The sequence below is a fragment of the Acinonyx jubatus genome, chromosome C1 (assembly GCF_027475565.1).
Source record: "Acinonyx jubatus isolate Ajub_Pintada_27869175 chromosome C1, VMU_Ajub_asm_v1.0, whole genome shotgun sequence".
Classification (NCBI taxonomy): domain Eukaryota; kingdom Metazoa; phylum Chordata; class Mammalia; order Carnivora; family Felidae; genus Acinonyx; species Acinonyx jubatus.
The window spans coordinates 16781865-16805424 of NC_069381.1; the positions used below are offsets into that span (position 1 = coordinate 16781865).

At 50.0% G+C, this 23560-nt stretch overlaps 1 protein-coding gene across 1 annotated transcript; it reads right to left on the reverse strand.

Annotated features, from left to right (window-relative positions):
• Window positions 1–1592: 1592 nt before the first annotated feature.
• LACTBL1 (lactamase beta like 1) lies at window positions 1593–13535 on the reverse strand. Its single transcript, XM_027060124.2, has 6 exons — window positions 13308–13535; window positions 10852–10961; window positions 8424–8581; window positions 7185–7420; window positions 3508–3613; window positions 1593–2571 (listed from the first exon to the last, which is right to left on the reverse strand). Exons 1-6 carry the CDS (start codon window positions 13354–13356, stop codon window positions 1593–1595), a joined length of 1638 nt encoding a protein of 545 aa, XP_026915925.2. The 5' UTR covers window positions 13357–13535.
• Between the last annotated feature and the right edge of the window lie 10025 nt (window positions 13536–23560).

The window sequence follows — 23560 nt, forward strand, 5'->3', positions numbered from 1 at the left end:
GCATCCACACCATGCAACTATTACTCTACAACAAAAAGAAAAAAGCTGTTGATACTTGCGACCACTTGAAAATCTCCAGAGAATTATGCTGAGTGAAAAAAAAAGTCCCCCCCCAAATTACATATTGTATGACTCCATACACATAATATTCTTGAAATGACAAAATTACAGAAATGGAAACCAGATTGGTGGTTGCTAGGAGTTCAGGAGGGGGTTGTGTTGGTAAGCAACTGGGCATGGGCTAGAAAAGGGCAAGAGGGATCCTTGTGATGATGAAAATGTTCTCTATCTTGACTCCATCAATGTCAATGACTCTATCAACTTGCTTACGATATCGTACTACAGTTTTGCAAGATGTTTCCATTGGAGGAAACTGGGTTAATGGCACACTGGTTATTTCTTTCGACTGTATGTGAATCTACAATTACCTCAAAATATAAAGTTTAATTTTTAAACGGACATGCAAAACGCTAGCTTACATTTTGTATTAGATCCAACAGGCATAAAAGCCATCAACATTTTAAAACTTCTGCTCTTCACCAAAAGACATCATTAAGAAACTGGAAAGGCAAACCAAAGACTGAGGGAAAATATTTGCAATACCAGCTCTGACAAAGCACTTGTATCCAGAGCATAGAAAGAATCTCTACAATATGAGCAATACAATGCAATTAAAACCACAGTGGGACAGGACTTCACAACCGCTAGCATGCCTAAAGTTGGAAAGACTGACAATGCTAAGTTTCACAAAGATGTGGAGTAACAGAAGGGTCACATGTTGCCGGTGGAAATGTAAAATAGTACCAGTGCTTTGGAAAACTTCACGGCTTGCCTAGATATTTACCAAAAGAAATGAAAACATGTATTCACAAAAAGACTTATACAAGAATGCTTTTTCATAGCAGCCCCAATCTGGAAACAACCCAAATGTCCATCAACAGATGAAGGGATGAGCAAATGTGGTGTACTCATACAGTGGAATGCTACTTCGCAATAGAAAGGAACAAACTTTTGATACACACACAGACATGGGTGAACCTCAAAAACGTCATGCTGGGGGCGGGGGGACGACCCAAACGGCTACACTGTATGATTCTATTTATATGAAACTCCAGAACAGGCAAAATCATCCACGATGATAAAAGTAGATCGGTGGCTGGGTGCAGGGAAGGGGACTGACCGCAAAAGAATAGGAAAGACGTTTGAGGGATAATGGAAATTTTCCCAATCTTGATTATAGTGGGCATAAATGTCAAAATCATGGAACGGTACCCTGATAACGTGTGCATTTCATTTTATATAAATTAAAACTCAGTTGATTTTTAGTACGAAGACAAAATACAAGCCCAAAGGGGCTCTATCAACTTGCTATGAAAGTTTCTAAATGTTTACTCTAAATTTCCGTACTGAACTCTTCCACCCCATGGACAAAAAACAGCTGTGGTCCGCGGTCCACACTCTGAGCAGCAAACACCCTACCCCACTTTGCCAACTACTCGCTCCTCTAACACGTCTCCCCAGCTCCGCCTTTCCAACTCTAGATCGGAAAGCCCGGAGGCCAGCAAGGGGGAGGCTCCCGACAGAGCCCGCGGTCACTGGGTCTTGAATACGGGCTTGCGCTGCAGCCGCAGCACCCGGTAGGTGTTCAGGCCCGGCACGTCGAAGCCAGGGGACAGTCCGTGGCGGTCCAAGGGGTAGAAGTTGACGAGCTGCCCGTGCTGCGCCTCGAGGGAGAGCCAGGCGTCGCCAAGCGGCAGCTCGCAGGGGAACTCGCGGGCCACGTGCAGCTGGAAGACGCGGCCGCGCAGGTGACGCAGCGCCAGCGTGCGGAACGCGGGGGGCACCAGCGCCTCGACGCGGGGCCCGAACTGGCGCAGGCGCAGCTCGCCCTCCGGCCCGGGGCGCACCTCGTAGAAGGTCTGGTTGGCGAAGGTGAAGTAGCCGGCGAAGGGGCGCGCGCTGGGCGGCGGGGCGGGGCTGGGCTCGGCCTCGCGTAGGGCCCTCTCCATGGCGGGCAGGAGCACGTCGTAGGCCTGCGCCACCAGGTCGCGCCCGGGTGGCCGCGGCCCCGCCAGCAGCAGCACGAGGCTCAGGCGCAGCGGCGGCACCAGGGAGAAGGTGGCGGCGTAGCCGTCCAGGTCGCCGTCCTTGCGCACCACGCGGTAGCCCCCCTGCGCGTGGAACTCCCATGGGGTGCCCGTCTCGTTGGCGAAGTAGGCGCCCGAGCAGGCCAGCAGCGGCGCCAGCAGGGCCTTGGCCGCGTCGGGCCGCAGGAGCGGGAGCCCGCTGCCCAGGAGCACCATGGCCAGCTTGGCCAGGTCCGCCGGGGTGGAGTACATCTGGCCGGACGGCCGGTACCAGCCCAGGTCGTAGAGCGGCGCCGGCCGGCCGCTGCCGTAGAAGCCAGCCGCCAGGCGGGCGCGCACTAGGGGCGTGAGGTCGAAGCCCGTGTCCTCCATGCCCAGCGGTTCCAGCACGTTCTCCAGGATCCAGCGCTGGTAGTCGCCCTGAGCAGTGTGCGCTGCGAGGACATGGGCCAGAAGCGAGAAGGCCAAAGTGCTGTAATGGCACCTGGAAGAGTAGGGGTGGAAACTGGGATGCGGCCGTGGGTGAGCATCTCCAGGCCCTGAAGAGCCGGGCCCCACCTGCTCAGACCGAGATGCCACCAGAGGTTCGTTCGACTGGGCGCGGTTGAGAAGGAACCTGCTTCACTGCATCCCGTGGTCAGACCCAGCAGAGACCCCAGAGATGATTGACTACAAGGCACTATCCTACATCTGGGAAGACTAAGGACCAGAGAGGGGCAGAACTGCCCAGAGTCACACGGCAACTTGGAGAAGAGTTGGACACAGCAACACATCTGGGAAAGTGGTAAAACAAATCTTTTTGGTCCTTTTTACTTTAGTATAATTGATTTTATCAAATGGAAAACTAGAGTCCTGGGGCACCTCGCTGGCTCAATCAGTTAAGCATAAGACTCTTGATTTCAGCTCCGGTCATGATCTCACAGTTCATGGGCTCAAGCAACACAGGTCCTGCTCGGGGTTCTTTCTCTCCCTCTCTCTCTGCCTTCCCCCTGGATGTGTGCTCTCTCTCTCTCTCTCTCTCAAAATAAATAAATGAAACTTAAAAAAAAAAAAGTTCACTGTTCACTCACAAGAATGCACACTACATGAGGAAAGGCTGCTTGTAATTGGCTCCCTGCTGTATCTCAGTAGGTAGGTGTTGTATCTCGGTTGAGTAGGTGCTCGATAAAAGTTGAGTTGGTGAATCGACAGAATACGAGGTTCACACAGAACTGAACCTGGGCCCAGCTTCCCCCTGCCTTGCGGTGCCAGCCTGTCTGGGCCTGTCTTCCCAGCTGTGGACTAGGGGATGCATTCAGGGATCCCTGCATCTCCCTTGGCTCCAGATGTCTAGGGTGAGGTGACTCAGGCTCTCTCCTAGGAGGGGTGTGTCACCTCTGGAGGTTCCTAATGTCGGTGGGGCCTCAGACACACTCCTCACCTGGTTCCTGGGTCTGCCACCAGCACATCATCCTTGAGCAGGCTCAGGGCCTCCTGGGTGCTGCCCCTCCACAGCAGGGAAGTAGAGCGGAGCCTTCTGGGCAGCCCTGGGGAAGAGCAGTGATCAGAACTGCTGGGCCGGCTGAAGGTGGGATAGTGGCCCCCGGATGCACTCCCTCCCCCACCTTCCGTGGATTGAGAGATAATGACCACAGAATCACTTAAAAAAAAAAAAAGTCTAGCATGGACTCTAACCCTCCCTGTGTTTGGTTGGGCAAGTCACTTAGCCTCTCTGAGCCCCAGTCTTCCTATCTTCCTGTCTTCCCCAGTCTTCCCTTTCCTATCTTCCCGGGGAACACAAGGGAAATCATTTAATTTCCTATATCATAGGGCTCAGGTGAGATAAAATGCTCAGCTTGGGGCCTGGCCATAGTAACTGCTCAAAAAAATAACTGTTATCATCAACCCATAGAAGTTTGATTCCATAAAATTCTTGAGGTCAGTACCCAAACAGGTTTTGCCAAACTGGCTTCTCTGACCACTTGGAATTTTTTGTTTATTGGATGTGACATGTATGGAAAGGATTACAGGACTGGGATTCTTTCCATCCCTCCACCCGGCCATAGTTTTCAAGCACCACGTTTTGTTCCAAGGTCTGTTCTGGGTCCTGGGCATTCAGTAGTGAACAAAATAAAGTCCTTGACCACATGGAGTTTCCATTTTAGTGGAGGGGACAGATGATTAATAAATACTCGTGCTATGGGGTAAGAAAGGAGGGATTGTTATTTGATACAAGGTGATCAGAGGAAGGCCTCACAGAGAAGGTGACCCTTGAGCAGGTAAGAGCTGGAGGAGGAAAGGGGGAGAGCCAAGCAGCAGTGTGAGGGAAGAATGTCATGCAGAGGGAAGGTGTGGAACAGCCAAGTGTGGAGGCCCTGAGGCGGGAGTGACTTAGCTTGTTTGAGGACCAGTGTGGAACAACCAGTGTGGCTGAAGAGTGAGAAGGGGAAGACTTCGGAGGTGAGAAGTACTGGGATTGTAGGCACCAGGTGTCATGGGGTGCTATAGGGTACTGGAAGGACTTGGCCTTTTCTCTGAGTCGGATGTGACCATGGCTGGGGTCGTGAGCAGAGGAGTGATGAAATCTGATGTATATTTCATCAGGGTTGCTCTGGTTGCTGTTTGAAAACAGACTTGGCGGTGGGGGGGAGAGGGGGGAGGGGTGGGTAGAAGCAAGGAAGCCTATAAGGAGACTTGAAAAATCCGCATTTTTTTCATGGTGGCTGGGACCCGGGAGCCAGCTGTGGAAGTGGTGAGGACGGGTTGGGTTCTGGATCTACTTTGAGTGTGGAGCCAACGGAATTTGCTACTTGAGGGGATGTGGAAGGTATGGGGGTTGGAGGTATCAGGGGTGACTCAAAGGCCTTTGACCTGAGCAACTGGGAGATGGAGTCCCAGGCCCCGGGTGTAAGTTCTGACTCTGGAACTTCTTGCTGTGTGGCCACAAACCATGTACCTTACCTCTCTGAGCCTCTACTTGTTCCTCTTTAAATGGGCTGCAACACCTGCTGTGGTTTCCCTAGGAAGTGTTAGAAGGCTTAACTCAGAGAATGGATGAAAAGCTCCAGGAACGGGAGACAGCTGTAGATTACAGTGAGAGTCGATCATAAAAGACATTGAGAGCCTAGAACAGAGTTATTCAGGCAGCTGTTGCCTCAGCTGGCCCCTTGGGACTGTAGAAGACATGTAGGGTATTTTTAAACTAACCAAGCACCCTGGACTTGGTTCCCTGGGTATGGATGAAGAAGAGTCCACAATACACCCCTAGAGGGAGCCCTGGAGTCAGAGTTATAACCCAGGTGGCTTGAACAGGATGCCGGAAGAGCCTAAGTAAGCCTGAAGGCTCCTTAACTGCATGGCCCCTTCCAAGGCCTATATCTAACTTGGAATTTTTAATAATGCATTCTTAAAGAGGACCCCCATAATTACATCCTCATCAGGCCCCACTGCACCTAGGTCTAACCCTGGCTAAAATAACCAAAGCTACATTGACAAGTACCTGCTGTGTGCCAGGAGCTCTGCTAAGTGTTTTACACTCATTATCTCATTTAATCCCCAATAATAAGGCAAACCACAGTCATTTTACAGGGCAGAAAATAAGGCTCAGAGAAGTTCAATGACTTGCCCAAGATCACCCACCTGGGAGAAGGCAGAGCTGGAAGTTCAGTGCTCATGCCCTTAACCATCAGGCCACCCTCCCCCAAGAAGAGTGACCCTGTCCTGCCTGAGCTGCTTCAGGAGGTTCCATCCTCTTGCTGAACCTCGGGTACACCGCCTGGGCTCAGGAGTGATAACCAGCCATGTCCATTGACTAAGACCTCAGGCCTTTTGAAACAATGAAATGGCATCATTTCAAATGAAATGGCCTGGGTGGCTCAGTGGGTTAAGCGTCTGACTTTTGGTTTTGGCTCAAGGTTCATGAGTTTGAGCCCCCATGTCTGGCTCTACACTGACAGTGTGGAGTCTGCTTGGGATCCCCTGTCTCCTCTCTGCCCCTCTCCCTGCTTGTGCACGCTCTCTCTCTCTCTGTCTCTCTCAAAATAAATAAGTAAACTTAAAAAAATGGCAGGCACATGTATGTCCATTTAGTTTATATAAATGTATTATAGAGTAATATGTACATTACACATTCTTATATGTATTCATTCATACACATATGTGCACTTTGTGTGTATATTATTTTATTTATTCAAATAGTAGCATATAATATATGCTGTTTGAGCTTTTTCCCCCACTTAACACTGTATCTTATTCCATCTCAGTACATAGACAACATTATTCCCCTTTTTTCTAACGCTACATCTGATTTGATTATATAGCTGTGTTACAGTTTGTTTAGCCACTCCCCTGCTTATAGATATGTAGGTGTTTCAGTCTTTTGCCGTTACAAACAGCGCTGCAGTGAATGCATGCAGACCTCACACCACACATGTATGAATACATCTGTAAGAGAATCGCCTAGAAGGGTAATTGCTGAGCCAAAGGATCTATGCATTTTTAATTGTGGTAGATATTATCATTGTCCCCCATCCAGGTTGCAGCAATGTAAATTCCCACCACTGATGCATCAGAGGGTCTAGTTCACCATAACCTCACCAACCCAGTGCACCCACCATTTTGGCCTTTGCCAAGGGAAAAATGTCTCTCCGTGGTTTTAATTTGCGTTTATGTTGTTATGAATGAGGTTGAACATCTTTTAATATGTTTTCATAGTGTTAAGGGCCATTTGTATTTCCTTTCCTGTGAATTGTCTATTCTGTTCCTATTCTTCGCCCATTTTTCTGTCGGGTTGTTAGTCTTTGTATTGATTTGTACGTAATCTTTGTATATTGAGGGAAATTAGGTCTTCATTGTAGATCTGTGTACAAATATTGACCTGTTCTTGACCTAATAAGCAGATCGTGACTTTCAACTTGCCAACTGATCTTGATTTGTCCCCTTGATCTAAACTCCCAGATTTCACCTCCGCTTTTACCTCACCAGATCTTTCTACCCCTGGTCCACCATCCAGGGCGGGTGAGAGGGAGGTGTGGCTGGCCTGGCTGCATGAGAACCTGCTGCTCAGTTGCCACCCCTGAAGTGGTTTGGGTTGAGCTGCAAAACTTCAGGGCTGCTCACCTGAAAGCTGGCTGGCCATCCTTCGGAGGGTGACGGACGAAGGCCTTGGGGCTGGGCCCACCTTCTCCAGCTCATCCATCAAGCTCTGTTCAGGGGCTGATGCCATGCCCAACGGGTTGTTAATGGTGAAGGTGCTGGCATACCGCTCCAGAGGGTCATCTAGAGAGGCTACAGTGCCCTCCTCCCACAGCCGATACAGCATGAGGACTGGAAAGATCTTAGAGATGCTGGAGATTCTGGGAAGTGTTAAGCACACGAGGGTGCAGAGGATATACAGTTGGCCTTACAACCTCCGTCCTGCACCCCAGGTCCCAACTTTCTAATGCTCTAGGAAAGCACTGAGTCCACCCTCTTCAGTGTCTCAGACGGAAATTCAGCAGTCTCTGTAGAACTGCCTTTGGGATGTTCGAGAACATAGCACAGTGGCAGGTGGACACTCTTGAGTGCCTACCCCGTGCCAGGCCTTAACCCAAGCCCTTCCCATTCTGGGATAGACATAGGTTGGGATCATGTACCTCTGCCTCTTACTAGCCAAGTGGTCTTGGGCAAGTACTAGATCTCTCTCAGTTTCTGTTTCATTGTCCATTTTACAGGTTGTAGAAAAGATTGAGCGAGATTGGGCATGTGAAGTGCTTGGCAAGATACCTGGAAGGTAGGTAGCAAGTGTTGAGTAAGTGATAGCAAATGCAATTGTGGGCCCAGGCCTGGCACATGGCAGGTGCAGTGTGAATGGAACCTCTGTAATCCTCACAGTGTCTCTGGGAGTGAATGTGTTCCCTTTGCATTGTCAGCTTGGAGGATCCTGCAGGCAGCACCTAGGAGGGGAGACTCTGGGTGTGCCGCAGGGTGTCCCAAGTTTCTTCCGTCTGGACCGCTGCCACCAACTAACAGCGACCCGGGGCAAGGGCCCAAGAACTGGTTACAGTTCCTTCGTGGCACATAGTAGGGTGTGGGAGGTGGGACACAGGGAGCGTTTTCTAGTTAGGGAGGTTCTGGGCTAAGAGCTCTCCAGAAAAGATTCCTTCCTGACTTGTTACCCCTGTGGTGTGATGTTGGGCACTCTCTGGTCCTCTCTGGCCCTCAATCTCCTCATCTATAAAATTGTCAGGACTTAATAAAGGGTCCTGGCAGCTTGGACCCCCAGTCATGATTCTCTTGAGTCCCCCCTACCTCCTAGGTCTCCCTTGTCCTCCCATCCCATGCCCCCCTCCACAGGACCCCAGAGGTCACCCAGCTGACCGGTACATAGTGTATTCATTGGGGGGCCCAGAGGCCGGGTCTGATCCATTCTTCCTCCCAAAGTTCCCAGTCCAGAGCACGGTGTCATTGTGGATGACAACTGCAGACATGGCAGCCAGGCCCGGGGCAGACAGTGCCTGACGCAGGATCCTGTCCACCTTGGAGGAGAAGAGCAGGAGTACAGGCGCAGACAAACACCCCTCTGGTCCTGCTTGCCCTCCGCATTCCCACACCACACCCTGCACACAGCGCCCCCTGCCGGGACCCCCTCCATTCTCGCCACTGCAACACCCCCCCCCCCCCCCCCCCCCCGCGCGCCGTGGCTGGAGCCTCAGACCTCAGGTTCTCAGACCCCCTGGGATTGGACCCCCACCCAGTTAGAACCAGAGCAGCTCCTCTAAATTTGTTTTTATGTAGGGCTTCCTCGTAAGATTTCTGTTCAAAGAAAATTTCTTTGGGAAAATGTAAAAGGAGAGAGGGGTTAAACTACTGATGTCGTTGAACCCTGTCTGCTGCCCTAGAAAACCTCATGAAGGCCTGGTCTGACCCCCTAATGTTGGAGGATTCACTATAGACGCCCCTAGACCCTCTTTGAACATTTATTGAAAGGACATTGTTTTCAATAATGAAATACAGTGACAATGATAACATCCAAAGTTATTGGACATTTGGAATGTGCCAGGCACAATATAAAGTGATTTTCATGCATCGTCTCATTTTTTTTTTAATTTTTTAATGGTTTTTTTTTTTTTTTGAGAGAGAGACAGACAGAGAGACAGAGTGTGAGTGGGGGAGGGGCAGAGAGAGAGAGGGAGACACAGAATCCGAAGCAGGCTCCAGGCTCTGAGCTATCAGCACAGAGCCCTACACGGGACTCGAACTCACAAGCTGTGAGATCATGACCTGAGCTGAAGTCAGACGCTTAGCTGACTGAGCAACCCAGGCACCCCATGCATTGTCTCATTTAATCCACAATAAGCCAGTGCTAAATTTCTCCCTATGTTACAGATGAGAAGATTGAGTCTATGAGATATGAAGCGACTTGCCCAAGTGGCTAATGGTTAGTGGAGTCAGGATTAGGACCCCAGGCTAACTCCAGCCGTAGGTCCTAATTAACTGCCAGACCTCCTTGCTGAGTGATTTAGCAGGTCCAGAATTGAGTTCTGTCCATGTGTGGTTTCCACCCCGGCACTGACTTTGCCTCTGTGTGCCTCAGTTTCCTCCTCTCTAGATAGGGATTCATGAGGCATTTGTATAAAGAAGCTACCGCATACAAGGTGCCCACTAGAAGCCGGCTACGATTACTGTTGCTATTTCTTGTTTTAATTGCTATGACCCTGGAGCCTCATAGCACCGTTCTGCTCCCTCTCCTTCACTAAAGCTTTTCAGGTACTTGCAGACAGTGATGGTGTCTCTGCCCAGGCCTTCTCTTACATGGACACGTCACCTGCCTTCCCTTCAACCGTTCCTTGGATGACAGTTTCACACCCCTCCGTTGTGCTGCTGCTTGTACACTTCCAGTCGTGTTTCATTTGTCTGTGTGTCTCCTAAGGTGAGTGAGCTGGCCAACAACCCCCTCTAGCGTCAGGCCATCATGCAGTGGTAAGAATTGTGTTATAAGGTGTGTGTGCTTAATTACATTGCAATGGCCTCTGTGATACGGGCTGTGTCCTCCTCCCCCCATCCCACCTTTCTCCCTCCCCCACCTGCAGCCCCAGCAGCCTGAATTCCCTGGTGGTTCTCTGTGTGTGCCTTGCACTCATTCTGCTGCCTCTGGACCTGTACACATGTTGGTCCCTCTATCCGGAGCACATGCTTCCCTCCCTCAGTCTCCCTTACTGTATGTATAAATGCATATCACCTGGGTACTTCCTACTTGTTCACATCTCCGTTTAGACATCATTCCCAGGGCATCTGAGTGGCTCAGTCCACTAAGCGTCTGACTTCGGCTCAGGTCATGATCTCACTGCTCATGAGTTCAAGTCCCGTGTTGGGCTCTGTGCTGACAGCCTGCAGCTCAGAGCCTGGAGCCTGCTTCCGTTTCTCTCCATCTCTCTTCCCCTCCCCTGCTTACTCTCTGTCTCTGTCTCTCTTTCTCTCTCTCAAATATAAAATAAAAAAAAAAACATTAAAAAAAAAAGTAGACACCATTCCCTCCAGAAGCCTTGCCTGACCCCAAAGCCAATTTCTTTGTGCCCCTGCAGTTCCCTAAATGTCCCCTATCCTCACTCTTCCAGACTAGTAGCTTCTTGAGAGCAGGACAGTATCTTCTTCCTGCCATGTCCCTGGTGCTTAGCCCAAAGTAGGTACTCAAGGATTATATGTTGAATGCACGAGTAAATGCCCCTGCCAGTGCACAGAACGTGCCCTCCCCTTCATCCCCCAGGCCTAGCACACACGCCCAGTTCCCTCTTGGGTCATCACTGACCTTTTCCAGGGCCTCCTTCAACACAGGGAGGGGGTGGGCCAGCGGCACAGGCTCAGGGTGTCGGGGACACATCCTCACAGGGGCAGAGGCCACCTCTGGTCCCAAGGAACCTATAGGGAGCATCACATGGTGAGTGGGGGACAGAGCTCAGGGTAGGAGTCTAGGGATCATCCTAGAAGAGGTGGGAAGGTGGCAGCAAAGGCCAGAACCGTGCCTTGGGGCTGGCCCTCCCAGCTGGCAACAGCCTCACTAGGAGATAGATAGCAGGGCACAGCGCCCACCATGGGGACGGATGCCTGAGAGGAGAAGGGACAGTCCCACACCCACCACCTGATGATTGGCCTTCAAAATACCAATTAGGCCAAGGCTCCTGGCTGGCAGCCCTTTTCTCTGGTATGACCAGCTTTCTCCCTCCATGTAGTCAGAGGAGTTAGAAAAGTTCTAGCTCCTTGGGGCAGGCTCAACCATGTCTTTCTGTCTGTCTGCCTCTGTTTCTCTAGTTCAGATTATATATTTGAGTGGAGAGGTGGACTTGGGCCCCGCTTAGGCTTCAGGCCTAAATAATAAGGCCAGTGCCTGTGTCACCAGAGCTGTGTGTCTGGAATATCAGGTCTAAGTCCCATTCTGCTTTGGTCCAGGTGTATGGCTTCCTTGGAACCTCTGGGGAGAAGGTGTGGGCCCTGGAAGGACAGGATTCAGGCTGAGATATCATCGCACAGGCCCCAGAACTCCCCTCATCCTCAGAGAGCAGTGTAGGGTAGTGAGGGTGAAAGCGCCCAGAGGAGCTGCACGCTCCTCAAATCCTACTCAGAACTGAGAGGAGCTTCTCTGTGGGAGGCTCACTATGGCCGCAAATCCTTCCAGCTCCTCCCACCTCTTGAATCCGGCTGGCCTTGTGGCTTTGTCAGGACAAATCGATTGTGCACCTTAAGGAAGGTCTCTCAACAAATCCATGACATAGGTTTAATCATTGGAGTAGGGAGGTCTTGGCCAAAACCTAAGCTTTGCTCAGCCTGGGACTCAGGTAGGGCTGGTGCCTACAGCCCTGCATTAATATGCACGTGCACAGGGGCATGTAGGTGGCTCAGCCGTTCTAGCGTCTGACTTCGGCTTGGGTCATGCTCTCACAGTTAGTGGGTTCGAGCCCTGCTCTCAGTGAGGAGCCCGCTTCAGATCCTCTGTCCCTCTCTCTCTCTGCCCCTCCCCCGCTCTCAAAAGTTCTCTCCCAAAAATGAATAAAACCTTAAAAAAATATGCACGTGCCCAAAAAGTCATCTGGAAATATTTGAATGCATATTTGATTCAGTAGATACGGGATGGAGGCAGGGCATCCTCATTTCTAACAACCTCTCAGGTGGTACCCATGCAAGGGAGAGGACTTCGATCACTGTGGACAGTGATCGACCCGGTGATGGACCCAAGCAGGTCCACGAACTGTTTGTTTCCCATTTGTGACAAATTAAGTACAAAATTTGAGCGCACACATTTAGAAACTTCTATAGCAGTTTAATGTGGTAATTTTGTGTGGAATCTTAAAACTTGAGCTTCTGTTCTATAGTATTTTTTTTTTCATTTAATTTCGTTTGTACGTACTTATAGTAATAACTGATCTGCTTCGGATTGGTACTTTGACCGTTGGCGAAGCATGGTCCTTTAGGACAGGCTGACCTGCCTACTTGAGGACTGTTTGCTTGAGGGACTGAGAAGCCCCTGATAAAAGAATATACCCTAGAAAGAACAGGTTGGGGTGGGAGAGGAAAAAGCCAGCAAGAAAATAAAAGGAGCCATTTCTGCACAATGTCTCTGTGGGAATTTGGGAGCCCAGGCCACCTCATCGAGCCTTGGGCATCCGTAACACAAGAGGAATGGAGAGAGACATTCTCCCCAGCGTTAGCAGAGAACTGGGATTCTGGATGATCCAGGTTGGAGGTTGCAGGGGTTGCTATAGCAACAAAGGGCCTGGTGGACATTGCCAGCAGCGGTGGCTCACTAGCCAAGCTTTGACCGGCCCAGGATGGAGAGGCTCCAACAAATGGCAGCTTCTGTCCACGGACACCTCGTTGTTCCTCCCAGGGTCTTAGATATAGCTGGGGGGAGATCTTTAAAGGGGTGGGGGTAGGGCCTGGAGATCCTACCATGGGGGCTGAAGATCAGGCAAGAGAAACTCTGTTTTACCTATTGGGAGTCCCTGAGATTTACAGCCAGACTGGGTGGTTTAAGGAAACTCCAGTGGCATTAGGATCTTCATTTTATACCCAAGGGCAACATGACACAGAAAGGTCCCTTGACTGGTCCAAAGATACACAGCTAGTGAGGGTTGGAGTCAGAATGAAGGCCAGAGCTTCTGAGTCCAAATCTTGTGGTCTTGCCCCTACACCCTCAAATCAGGTGCATCAGCTCCAGGCTCCCAGGCTCCACAGGGATAGGAAGGAAGTCAAGGATGCTTGTGCACTCACTGGTGTCCAGCTTGGGGAGGTGATATTGCCACAGGAAGCAGCCAGTCATAACCACAGAGAGCAGGAAGAAGAAGCTGCAGGAAGCTGGGAAGAGCCACTTCTTTTTCAGTTTCGGCAGGCTGGGCTGCCAGCCCACCTGGGAGGGGAAGGACAAGAGCACGGCCCCCAAGGGGGTCAGCCAGAGGGAGGCAGAAGAGGGACCCCTACCATGCCTCAGGTTCACCCAGACATCACAAGAGCCCACAGCTTGGGGCAGATATCACACCTGTAAAACCAAGGTCCTTCCCAGTGTGAGCCCTTCAACAGCTGTGCCACGTGTATCTCTGCACCTCTGGGCTTTTGCATGGCCTGCTTCCTCTGCTGGGCATGCCATGTCTCTCCTGTGTACTTAGTGAAATAGCTAAGGCCGGCTGAAATGCCGCCTCCTCCAGGAAGCCTTCCCCAACTCTCCTCACCCAGACCCCCTCCAAGGCACTTTGGACAAGCTTCCATTGTGGTGGGAGTCCAGCTCTCTAATACAACGGCTGTTCAACTAGTATTAGCTGGTGCTCCTGATGGAGTGTGAGTTCTCCAAGGGCACTCACCACTCAAGCTTGTTAGATCTTAACATTTTGCCCTGTTTTCCTCATACCTCTACATTTTAAAAAGTACCGCGTCAGCTCCTTGTTTAGTTTATGGTCTGTTCATCCCATCCCATTAGAAAACAGGAGTTCGTTCACTCTCCACCCTCTTTCTCTGCCCCTGCCCTGCCTGTGCTTGTGCTCTCTCTCCCTCTCAAAATAAATAAATACACATTAAAATGAAAGGAAGGAAGGAAGGAAGGAGGGAGGGAGGGGGAGGGAGGGAAGAAAGAGAAAGAAAGAAGGAAACAAACAAAGAAAGAAAGAGAAAGAAAAGAAAGAAAGAGAAAGAAAAGAAAGAAAGAGAAAGAAAAGAAAGAAAGAAAAGAAAAGAAAGAAAAAACAGGGATTCGTGATTTGTTTTACTCACCGTGGTATTCCCAGTGCCTAGAACAGTCCCTGAAACATAGCAGACCCTGATAAATAGTTGATGATGAATGAATGAATGAATGAATGAATGAATGAATGAATGAATGAATTAACAAACATTCTGGGTGGAGGCGAAGCCCTTTTTGTACCACCTACAGATTCCAGCCTCCTCCCCTTCTTCCCAGAAGTAGCACCCATTATGATCTTGGTGTTCATCATTACCATGCCTGTTTTCATTCATTTACTGTGTGTTCGTGCCTTCGTAAACAGCACATAGTATCACTTTGCACATTTTTAAACTTATGTAAACTATAACCTACTGTATTATCCTCCTGAAACTTGCTCCCCCCCCCCATATGGTACATGTATTCTGTATTATTCGGTTTGACTTCTGTAGAGTATCCTGCTGTGTGAATATACTTCAGAGTATACTAGTTAGAACATGGAGTCTGGGGCCAGGCTGCCTTAAAAACATGACTGTTTTATGCATTTGAGTTGAGAGCACTGTGCCTGGGAGTGAAATTTCTGGGTGGTAAGGGGTGGCCTTTTTCAGGTTCATAGACACTATCCCGTTGCTCTCCAAAGTTGTCCAGTTAACACTCCAGCCACCTGTGACCCTAATTGCTACTTTTTTTTAAGTTTATTTATTTTGAGAGAGAGAGAACACAAGCAGGGGAGGGACAGAGAGAGCAGGAAAGAGAGAATCCCAAGCAGGCTCTGCATTGTCAGCGCGGAGCCCAACGCGGGGCTTGATCCCATGAACTGTGAGATCATGACCTGAGCCGAAACCAAGAGTCAGACAGGCGCCCCTCATTGCTATTTTTAACTTGCATTTTCTTGATTACTAATAAGCTTGAATGCATTTTCCTGCATTTACTGTATATATTTGGGTTTGCTTTCCTGTGAACGGACTGTTCTTATCCATGGCCTATTTGTTCCTATTCAACTTTCCTTGTTTATTAGAGTTGAGTATAAGTTCCAGATACTCTCGCTTGTGTTTTGTCTGTTCCCATTATGTTTATGATAACTTGTTGGAGGCAAAATCATGTAGTGGTGAATCTGTGGCCAGACTGCCTAATTCTGAATCTCAGTTCAACCATTTCCTGGCTGTGTGACCTCAAGAAAGTCACTCAACCTCTCTGTGCCTCAGTTTCCGCACCTGTAAAATGGAAGTGATAATAATGCTTGCCTCATAAATTAGTAAGGCTTTAGCAGGTTAATATTTTTAAAGTATGTTGTTGTGACACGTCGTAAGCTCTATTAGCTATCGTTGAATAGAGGGATTTGGGTTTGCGTTTTGGTTGCTGCCGATCAAATTCATCCATATGGTCTTTTTTGTTTGCTGTGAGTGTGCGTGTGTGTGTGTGTGTGTGTGTACGTGCGTGCATGCACGCACAGGAAATACGTTATACAGAGGTAAATGTAGATTTCTCTACAGTCACACACAAAACTATTTTGGTTATGGTGTAAAGAAGGAAAATCTCATTTTATTTTTTTCCATACAGATAAATCAGTCATCTCAGCACGGATTATTAAATACTCCAGTCCTGGGGCGCCTGGGTGGCTCAGTTGGTTAATCGTCCAACTCTTGATTTTGGCTCAGGTCATGATCTCACGGCTCGTGGGTTCGAGCCCTGTGTGGAGTGTGCCTGCGACTCTCTCTGCCCCACCCCTACTCACGCTCTCTCTCTCAAAATAAATAAGTAAAAATTTAATTAATTAATTCCAGCCCTGTGCCACTGACTTGTATGCCGCTGGCTCTGAAACATACTAAGCCCCTGTCCGTACCAACACCTGCTCTGTAGGCTGTGTTCCGCTAGGGTCTCACTGAGTTTCGATTCCTTCTCTCTCTGTTCAATCCTACATGCTCTTCCGTGATGAAGAGAACTTATACACGGAGCACAGGCACTGTCCTGCAGTAAACAGTCTGGCCAGAGAGGCTTGCTAAAATCAGACCCCAGCAGATCCCGTGCAGCCATTTCCTGCCTCTCCTCCGCCTCCCCCCTCCCCCTTGCATCTTTAGGCTCCCACACCCCACATCCCACTCTCCGTTGCTTTGCACCTGCCATTCCCTCTGTGAGGGAGGTTCCCTCTGCGAGGGTCTGTGAGACCCTTTCTAGCCTTTTCCACCTGACAAACTTGTGTTCTTCCCTGAAAATACATGGGCATTTGCAGAGCCTTCTGATTCTCCCCCAGACAGAACTGAGGGCCTCTCCTCTCTGCTTCATGCACACCCCTTCTTGCATTGTAACAGTAACCTACACTGGTTACTGCTAACTTCTTTTTCTGGCTCCCTACTCCGTGGCAGGTGTCTCCAGCACCAGGATCATTCCTTCTTGGCCTTTATGCCTGTAACAATTGTTACTCTGCCTGGCCCTGGCAGATGTTTCAGAAATATGTTTTGAACTTTACATTGTCCTGCAAGTTGAAAGCCTTGGGTTCAAATCTCAGCCCCACTTCCTGAGTCAGTTATAACTATGGCTGGGTCTCTTCCCCTCTCTGGACCTCTGTGTCTTCAGCTGTTAGCAGGATGGACTGACTATTTGTTGACTTTACCTTTTACACCTGGAAATCTCACTTGATTTCCAGCTCTAGAATTTGGGGTTCCCACTAAAGTCACTCTTTATTCATAATTTCCAGAGATTGAAAATAACCCAAATGTCCCTTAACTGGTGAGTGGACAAACTGTAATATATCTGTACAATTGGATACTGATCAGCAGGCGTAAAGGAACGGACTACCGATACAGGCAGTAACGCGAATGAATCTCAAATGCATTATGCTAAATGAAACAAGCCAGACTCAAAAAGCCACAGTCTGTGCAACTGCATTTTTGTAACATTCTGGAAAAGGCAAAACTGTAGGGACAGAAGACCATTCAGTGGCTGCCTGGGGGTAGGAATGGGGGAGATGACAAAGGAACAGAAGGGACAGTGGTAGGCAATGGAACCATTCTGTATCTTGATCGTGGTCGGTCTGGACTGTGTGCATTTGTTAAAACTCAGAATTGTACACCAGAAAGAGTGACTTTTAATGCATGCAAACTATACCTCCATTTTTAAAAAATGAAGCCATTAAGGAGCCCAAGAGCATTAGGATGTCTCCACTGGTGTCAGGAGTAACATCAGACACAAGACCGTGCTTCAGCCTCGAGGAGTGGAGGGGGGGCTCTCTGGTATTGTTTATATGGGAGGGAAGTTGGAAGGTGCTCCCTTTCGAGCACAAGCAAAGGGCCACTGGGGCAGGGCCGGTGGCACTAAGGGAGGGCAGCCTAACCTCCCTCAACAGGCACCCATAGCATGACCAGAATATGGGCATCTCATTTTCAAGCAAAGAATGAAACTCAGAGACCTTAAAATGACTTACCGAAGTCGTGGACAGCACATGACAGAGCTGGGATTCTAGCTCTGTGCTCTGCACCACCGCACCCCCCCCCTCACATGTGACTCACATGTGAACCGCACCCCCAGTCTCTAGTTCTCCTCTGAAGCCCAGCCTCATCCCATGCCTGTCTCCAATCTCAGGATTTATTCCAACAGACCCAAAGGTGGGGTCAGTATTTAACCTCTAAGCTGCTCACCAGCTGCTCACATTTTGACTCTACAGTAGGAGGCACCAGGCATCTCTCCCCTCTCCCTTCCCAGCTGGAAAATGAGGCAGGGGTAGGGGGTGGGGGTTCAGGAAGAGCCTGGCTCCCCCAAGCCCCACCCGTAACCACAGTTCCCCCACCTCCTTCCCCAGGTGGCCTACGGCCCCAAGACATTCCCCTCATTTCTCCTCACCGCCCACTCTGGTACAACCCTCCTCGTCCACTTCTTAATCCAGAATGCAATTTCCAAAGGCCATCTGTGTGTTGGGCACAGTGCTATGTCCTGAGGGCACAGAGCCTTTGGCCAACATCTGCCCCCCATGGAGCCGGCAGGACAGCAGACTGGCCACACACCAGGGCTCTGGAACCAGGTGAAGCAAGACTTGATTCTGGTTCTGCCCTTACTGGCTTTGGACGAACGACTTCACCTCTTTGAGTCTCCATTTTCTTGTCTGCGTAATGGGAAGGACCATCATTCCTACATCTCATAGAATTTAGGTGAAGGTCAATGAGATAATGCATGTAAAGCCCCTAGAACACTGTTCACTAGCTGGTCACTAGTGTAGTAATTTCTCTGGGAGAGAGATGTGAACAGAGCATGTGCATACAGCTCTTGGGTCTCTGAGGTACCCGTGAACTCAGCCTCCGGGTGGGAGGTGGGGGAAAGCTTCACTGAACAGGTAGTAGGGATGAATTGGGGGGCACTCCAGTCAGAGGCCTGGGGATGTGAAGAAGGAGAGGAGTAATTTCTGCTTTGTTTTGAGAATTCAGTGGGTTATTACAGGTAAAACACTCAAAACTGTTCCTGGCCTACAGTGCAAATTCTAGAAATGTTAGCGATGATGATGATGAAGGTGATGAAGGTGATTTGGGTGATTTAGGCCAATATTTGAAGCAAGTTTCCATGGGCTATGCCTCACCTGGGTCATCATTCTCTCCAAGGTGTGGAAGGTTCCAGCTCCTTGAGGATTCAGGCCTACAGTCCGGGAGACCCTGTGAGTGGAAAATCAAGTCAGAGGAGTGAAGGCAAAGAGAGGTCCTGAAGGCTGGAAAAGAGAGGAGGGGACAGAAAGGCTGGAAGACAAGGATGGGAGGGGGCAAAGCAAACCCTCCCCTTCGTGAAGCTCTGCTTCGAAGGCGGAGGGAACTGAACTCAGAAAACCTGTGAGTTTGACCAGTTGTCCAGGTCTGTCCGGGTCTATCGTGATTTTAGCACTGAAAGTTCCAGATCTCTCAGTTCCAGGAAAATCAGGACACTCAGTCATTGTCCCCACCACTGCCTGCCCGTCCAGCCTCAGAAACAACCCACTCAGACCCCCAGACTCTTAGCCCTAACTCACCCTCTTCTGGAAGGCTCAGGTAGGACAGGGCAATTCAGGCCCGGCCACAGCTGGCCAGTGCCCTCCAGGAGTCCCCGTGTTCCAGGGGACGGGGATGGCTGGCTGGGCTCTGAGGTGCAGGCTTCACCCAGGCTCTCCAGCGGCTGGCAGATGTGGTGCCGATTACCCCGGCACTAATCCCTCCATGTGCCCTCCGCCATTGGGATTAGTTCCTGGGGTCCCTCAGCAACAGGGAGGGGGGCACATCTGTCAGAGAGCCTGGACAGCACCACGTGATCCAAGATGCTCCAGGCCGGAAGAGGAACGCTCTCTCCAAAAGGAGTGTCTGGCAAGCCCAGTGTGCAAGAGAGATGACCCACAGGCCTCCCAGACCTGTCCATCCCCCACACCAGCTCTTCAGCTGCCTCTGAAGAACCTCAGGCTCCAAGGAACACGGTTTGAAGACTTCCAGGGGTCAACCTAGTTGTTAAATATGCAGATAACCAGTTCTGTCACTGCCTGTGTAGCCTTGGGTAAGGCATGCCCTCTTTGTTTCTTCATCTACAAAATGGGGATAATAATATCTTGGTTACCATGAGGATTAAATTGCAGGGTGATGGTAAAGCAGGTCGCCCCGGACCTCGCACTGAGTAAGGGCTCTGTAAAGGCCCGTTTCTTGTTATAACTTAGCTTTGTGCCACAACCTCTGCGTCAGAAATCAGATCTTTCTCAGTGAACATTCTAGAAAGTTACTGTCCATTGATTTTATTTTTTTAAGTTTATTTATTTTTGAGAAAGAGAGAGTGGGGGAGGGGGAGAGAGAGAGAGAGAGAACGAGAGAATCCCAAGTAGGCTCCAAGCTGTTAGCGCTGAGCCGGACTTGGGGTTCAATCCCATGAACTGTGAGATCATGACCTGAGCCAAAATCAAGAATCAGATGCTTAACTGAGACACCAGGCGCCCCTGTCCATTGATTTTAGTTGGCCCAAAAAGAAAAAATACCTTCCCTGACACTCGATATGGCTGCACATTGGGATTACCGGGAGAGCTTTGAAAAACCACTGGTGTTTGGGTCCCACTCTACAAGATGCCCAGGGGCGTGGCTTGGTGATTCTACCCTCTGGTCAAGGTTAAGAACCACTGCCCCAAACCAGTGTGTCTCCAACCCACTTTAAATGTGTATAGGAACAGCCTGGGGGGGGTGGGGGAGGGGGCGGGGCGCAAATCAAGCTGCAAGTTCTGAGTCAGTGAGTCAGAGCAGGACCCAGGATCCTGCTCCTCTAACCAGCTCCCGGGTGATGCCGATGCCAGTCCACGGACCACATTTTGAGCAGCAAACTCGTGCTGCAATTCACGGATTGCACCAACTTCCATATCACTGTCTCAGTAGGGCCCCACAGTTGCCACCCAGCCACCCCGTCATTGACAGGGCTTGATTCTCTCCACTGTGCTGATGCTTAGGGTCTGGTATGTAAACGGATGGAGGCAGGTCTTCTGGATCTTAGTCTGTATCCCCCGTGGCCTAGAAATCTGGGCTGGCCTAGAAAATAGGCTAAATTAGGACGAGAAGAGGGCTGGGTGTGATTTTGCCCAAACTCCACATCATATGGCTGGTGAAACAGGCTCTGAGAGGGGAGGTGACTTCCCAGGGTCACACAGTAAGTTTAGTGGCAGTGGTGGGGCTGGAACCCTCGTCTTCTTTTCTATTATTGTACCTGGCTGCTTGGTCCGTCTTTGCTGAGGCTCAAGCAGGGTGGGAAGCCTGCCTCTGGGTCACAGGTTGCTGACTGTGTCAGATATAGGTGCTTAGTGCTTCCCGTGTTTTCTCCTTTGGTTTTCACAACAGTCCCACGAGGCATATTCTGTTCTACCCAGGAAGTGGCAGGAACAGGATTTGGACCCAGGAGGCCTGCTTCCCAAACACGATGTACCTCCCCTGTTGTCTCCTTTTCAGACCATGAGGCCCTCTAGGGCAAGGACTATGTCTCACTTCGGTTTGTGTCTCCAAACCAGAGCTGAATATATGAATCAGTCCACCCTGGGGTTCTAGACCTCTGTTGATAAAGATCCTCACCCCCAGGACACCCGCTACTCTCTGAGCTCCTCCCTGGCCCCGTGCCCCAAAGCAGCCACTTCTCACCAACCCAGATCAGCCTCTCCCCCTCCCAAGTGAGTGGTAATCCGTAGCATGTCATACAGCAGAGTGGCCACATGGTGGCAGCAGACGCCCATGTGTAAAATCTTTAGGCCCCCGCCTAAAGCCTCCTCCGGAGGCTCGAGTGCTTCCCTTACTCCAGGCATTTGTCCCAGAGCTTTCCTTGGCCGAACGAACAAAGATAATCCCCACGACAGCCCTGTGAGGGAGGAGTTATTCATCCTCTTTATACATGAGAGATCATATTAGTCCTTTGCTTAAATAACCTTCCACGGCTGCCCACTGCTCTTTGGAAAAATAAAAATCGGACGCTTGAGTCAGACTGCCAGGGTTCAAATGCCAGCTCCACCGTTTACTACTTATTTGACTTTGGTTGGGTTTGTTGGCTTCTCTTGGACTTCAGTGTGCTGACCTGTAAAGAGAGTAGTAAAATAGAGCCTGCCCTCTTGTGGTGGGAATGAGGATTACATGAGCTAGGACACCCAAAGCGCACAGTCCTGAGCTGGCACAAGTAAGTCCTCAACAAATGTGAGCCAGTGTGATGACCATCGGTCCCTCCCAGTGCTCCCCGCTCATGACCCCGCTGGTCTCTTCTCTCTCTCTCTCCATCTCCTGTTTGCCTACTTTCCCCGTCTCCCCTGGCTCCCCTCCCCTGCTCTCTTCCTCCCCATCTTTCTCCCTCCAGTTCCAGAACTCATTCTAGTTGTCCTAACATTTCTTGGAGGTGTTTTCTGAGGTCTCTTCCCTGTGGACCATGTTCGGGTTTTTAGAACTCAGAGCAGGACTTGTTACACAGAGGGGCAGGAGGCTCCAGAGTTCAAGTGCACTGTGGACTTTGGGGATTCCTGCTGGGTTCCTCTTTTTGCCCCCTGTCCCGAAACTTTTCTTCTGAGGTCAACTTCTCCATTTCACATGCTCCCCACATTATTTTGAGGTCACTCTCTTGTCCCCAGATCCACTCCAGAACATCCCCAGAGAAGGAAAACAACTGTCACTACCCTCACCGTCAGGATTAGGAAGAACAAAGAAAGCACCTGAAAACATATCAAGGATAAATTAAACTTGAAAAAGGAAAATATCTCTCCCAAAGGATCTGTGAAGATACTTAGCATCTTTCCCAGTCAGGCCTGGATTGATTAATTGGTTCATGTGTTTGCACATGTATCCATTGAGTCATCCAACAGACACATATGGAGGGTCTACCGTTCACCAGGTCTTACACTCAGGTCTAGGGGAGGACACAGGGCAACAAGTACTCACCATCAACAGGTTTTTTTTAGGATTTACTTAAGTAAGCTCTACACCCAATGTGGGGCTCGAATCACACCTCCAAGATCAAGTCACATGCTATTCCGACTGAGCCAGCAGGGGTCCCAATACATATTTTCTTGAGCCCCTGCTAAGTGCTGGGCACTGTTCGGGGTGCTTGAAGCTATCTCAGTGAACAAGACAGATAAAGATTCCCTGACCTTGTAGAGCTTACATTCCAGCAGAGGCAACAGAATAGATACGTGAAGTGGCATGTTAGAAAGTATTACGTGCTACGGAAAATAAATAGAGCAGAAGGGATGGGTGCATTATAGTATTAAACTGGGAGGTGAGGATGGCCTCACTGAGAAAGAAATGTCTGGCAAATCACCTAAAGGAAGTAAGGGAGTTGGGAATATGGCCAGCAGAGGAAGAGAGTCCCTGGTAGGGGGAACATGCAAAGGGCTCTCGGACGGTGAGAGTGTGCCTGGTGTGCTGAAGGAAAAGCAGGGAGACTGGAGGCTGGAGCACACTAGTGAGGGGCAGGGCGGGAGGCCAGGTCAGAAAGGTAATGGGGGACCAGGTCGTGGAGAACTTCATAGGCTGCGGGAAGGACTTTGGTCCTCACTCCGAGTGACATGGGAGCCATTGCAGGGTTTAGAGCAGAGGAGTGGTATGACCCAACTCACATTTTTAAAGGACCACTTGGACTTGTGTGTTGAGAGCCAACTGGAGGGCCAGGGCAGGGGTGGGGAGACCAGGCAGGAACTTGTTCAGATGAAAGATGGTGGGGGTCTGGAAGTGGAGGCAGCTGGAGTCCCAGACTCTGGACATGCTCCAAAGGAGCCAGTAGGGCTCACTTATGAATTAGAGCAGGACATGAGGGAGAATGAGAGGATCAGGAACAGCTCCAGAGTTGGGTTGGGTTGGTTTTTTTTTTAAGTTTACTTATT

What these genes read in the sequence shown, in the direction of transcription:
- LACTBL1 (XM_027060124.2), bottom strand. Translation starts at nt 13,356, where the DNA reads ATGACTGGCTGCTTCCTGTGGCAATATCACCTCCCCAAGCTGGACACC. An exon ending in CCTCCCCAAGCTGGACACCA is followed by an intron (nt 10,962 to 13,307) that starts GTGAGTGCACAA and finishes TGCTCCCTATAG; the next exon opens with GTTCCTTGGGACCAGAGGTG. An exon ending in GTGGCAGACCCAGGAACCAG is followed by an intron (nt 2,572 to 3,507) that starts GTGAGGAGTGTG and finishes CTACTCTTCCAG; the next exon opens with GTGCCATTACAGCACTTTGG.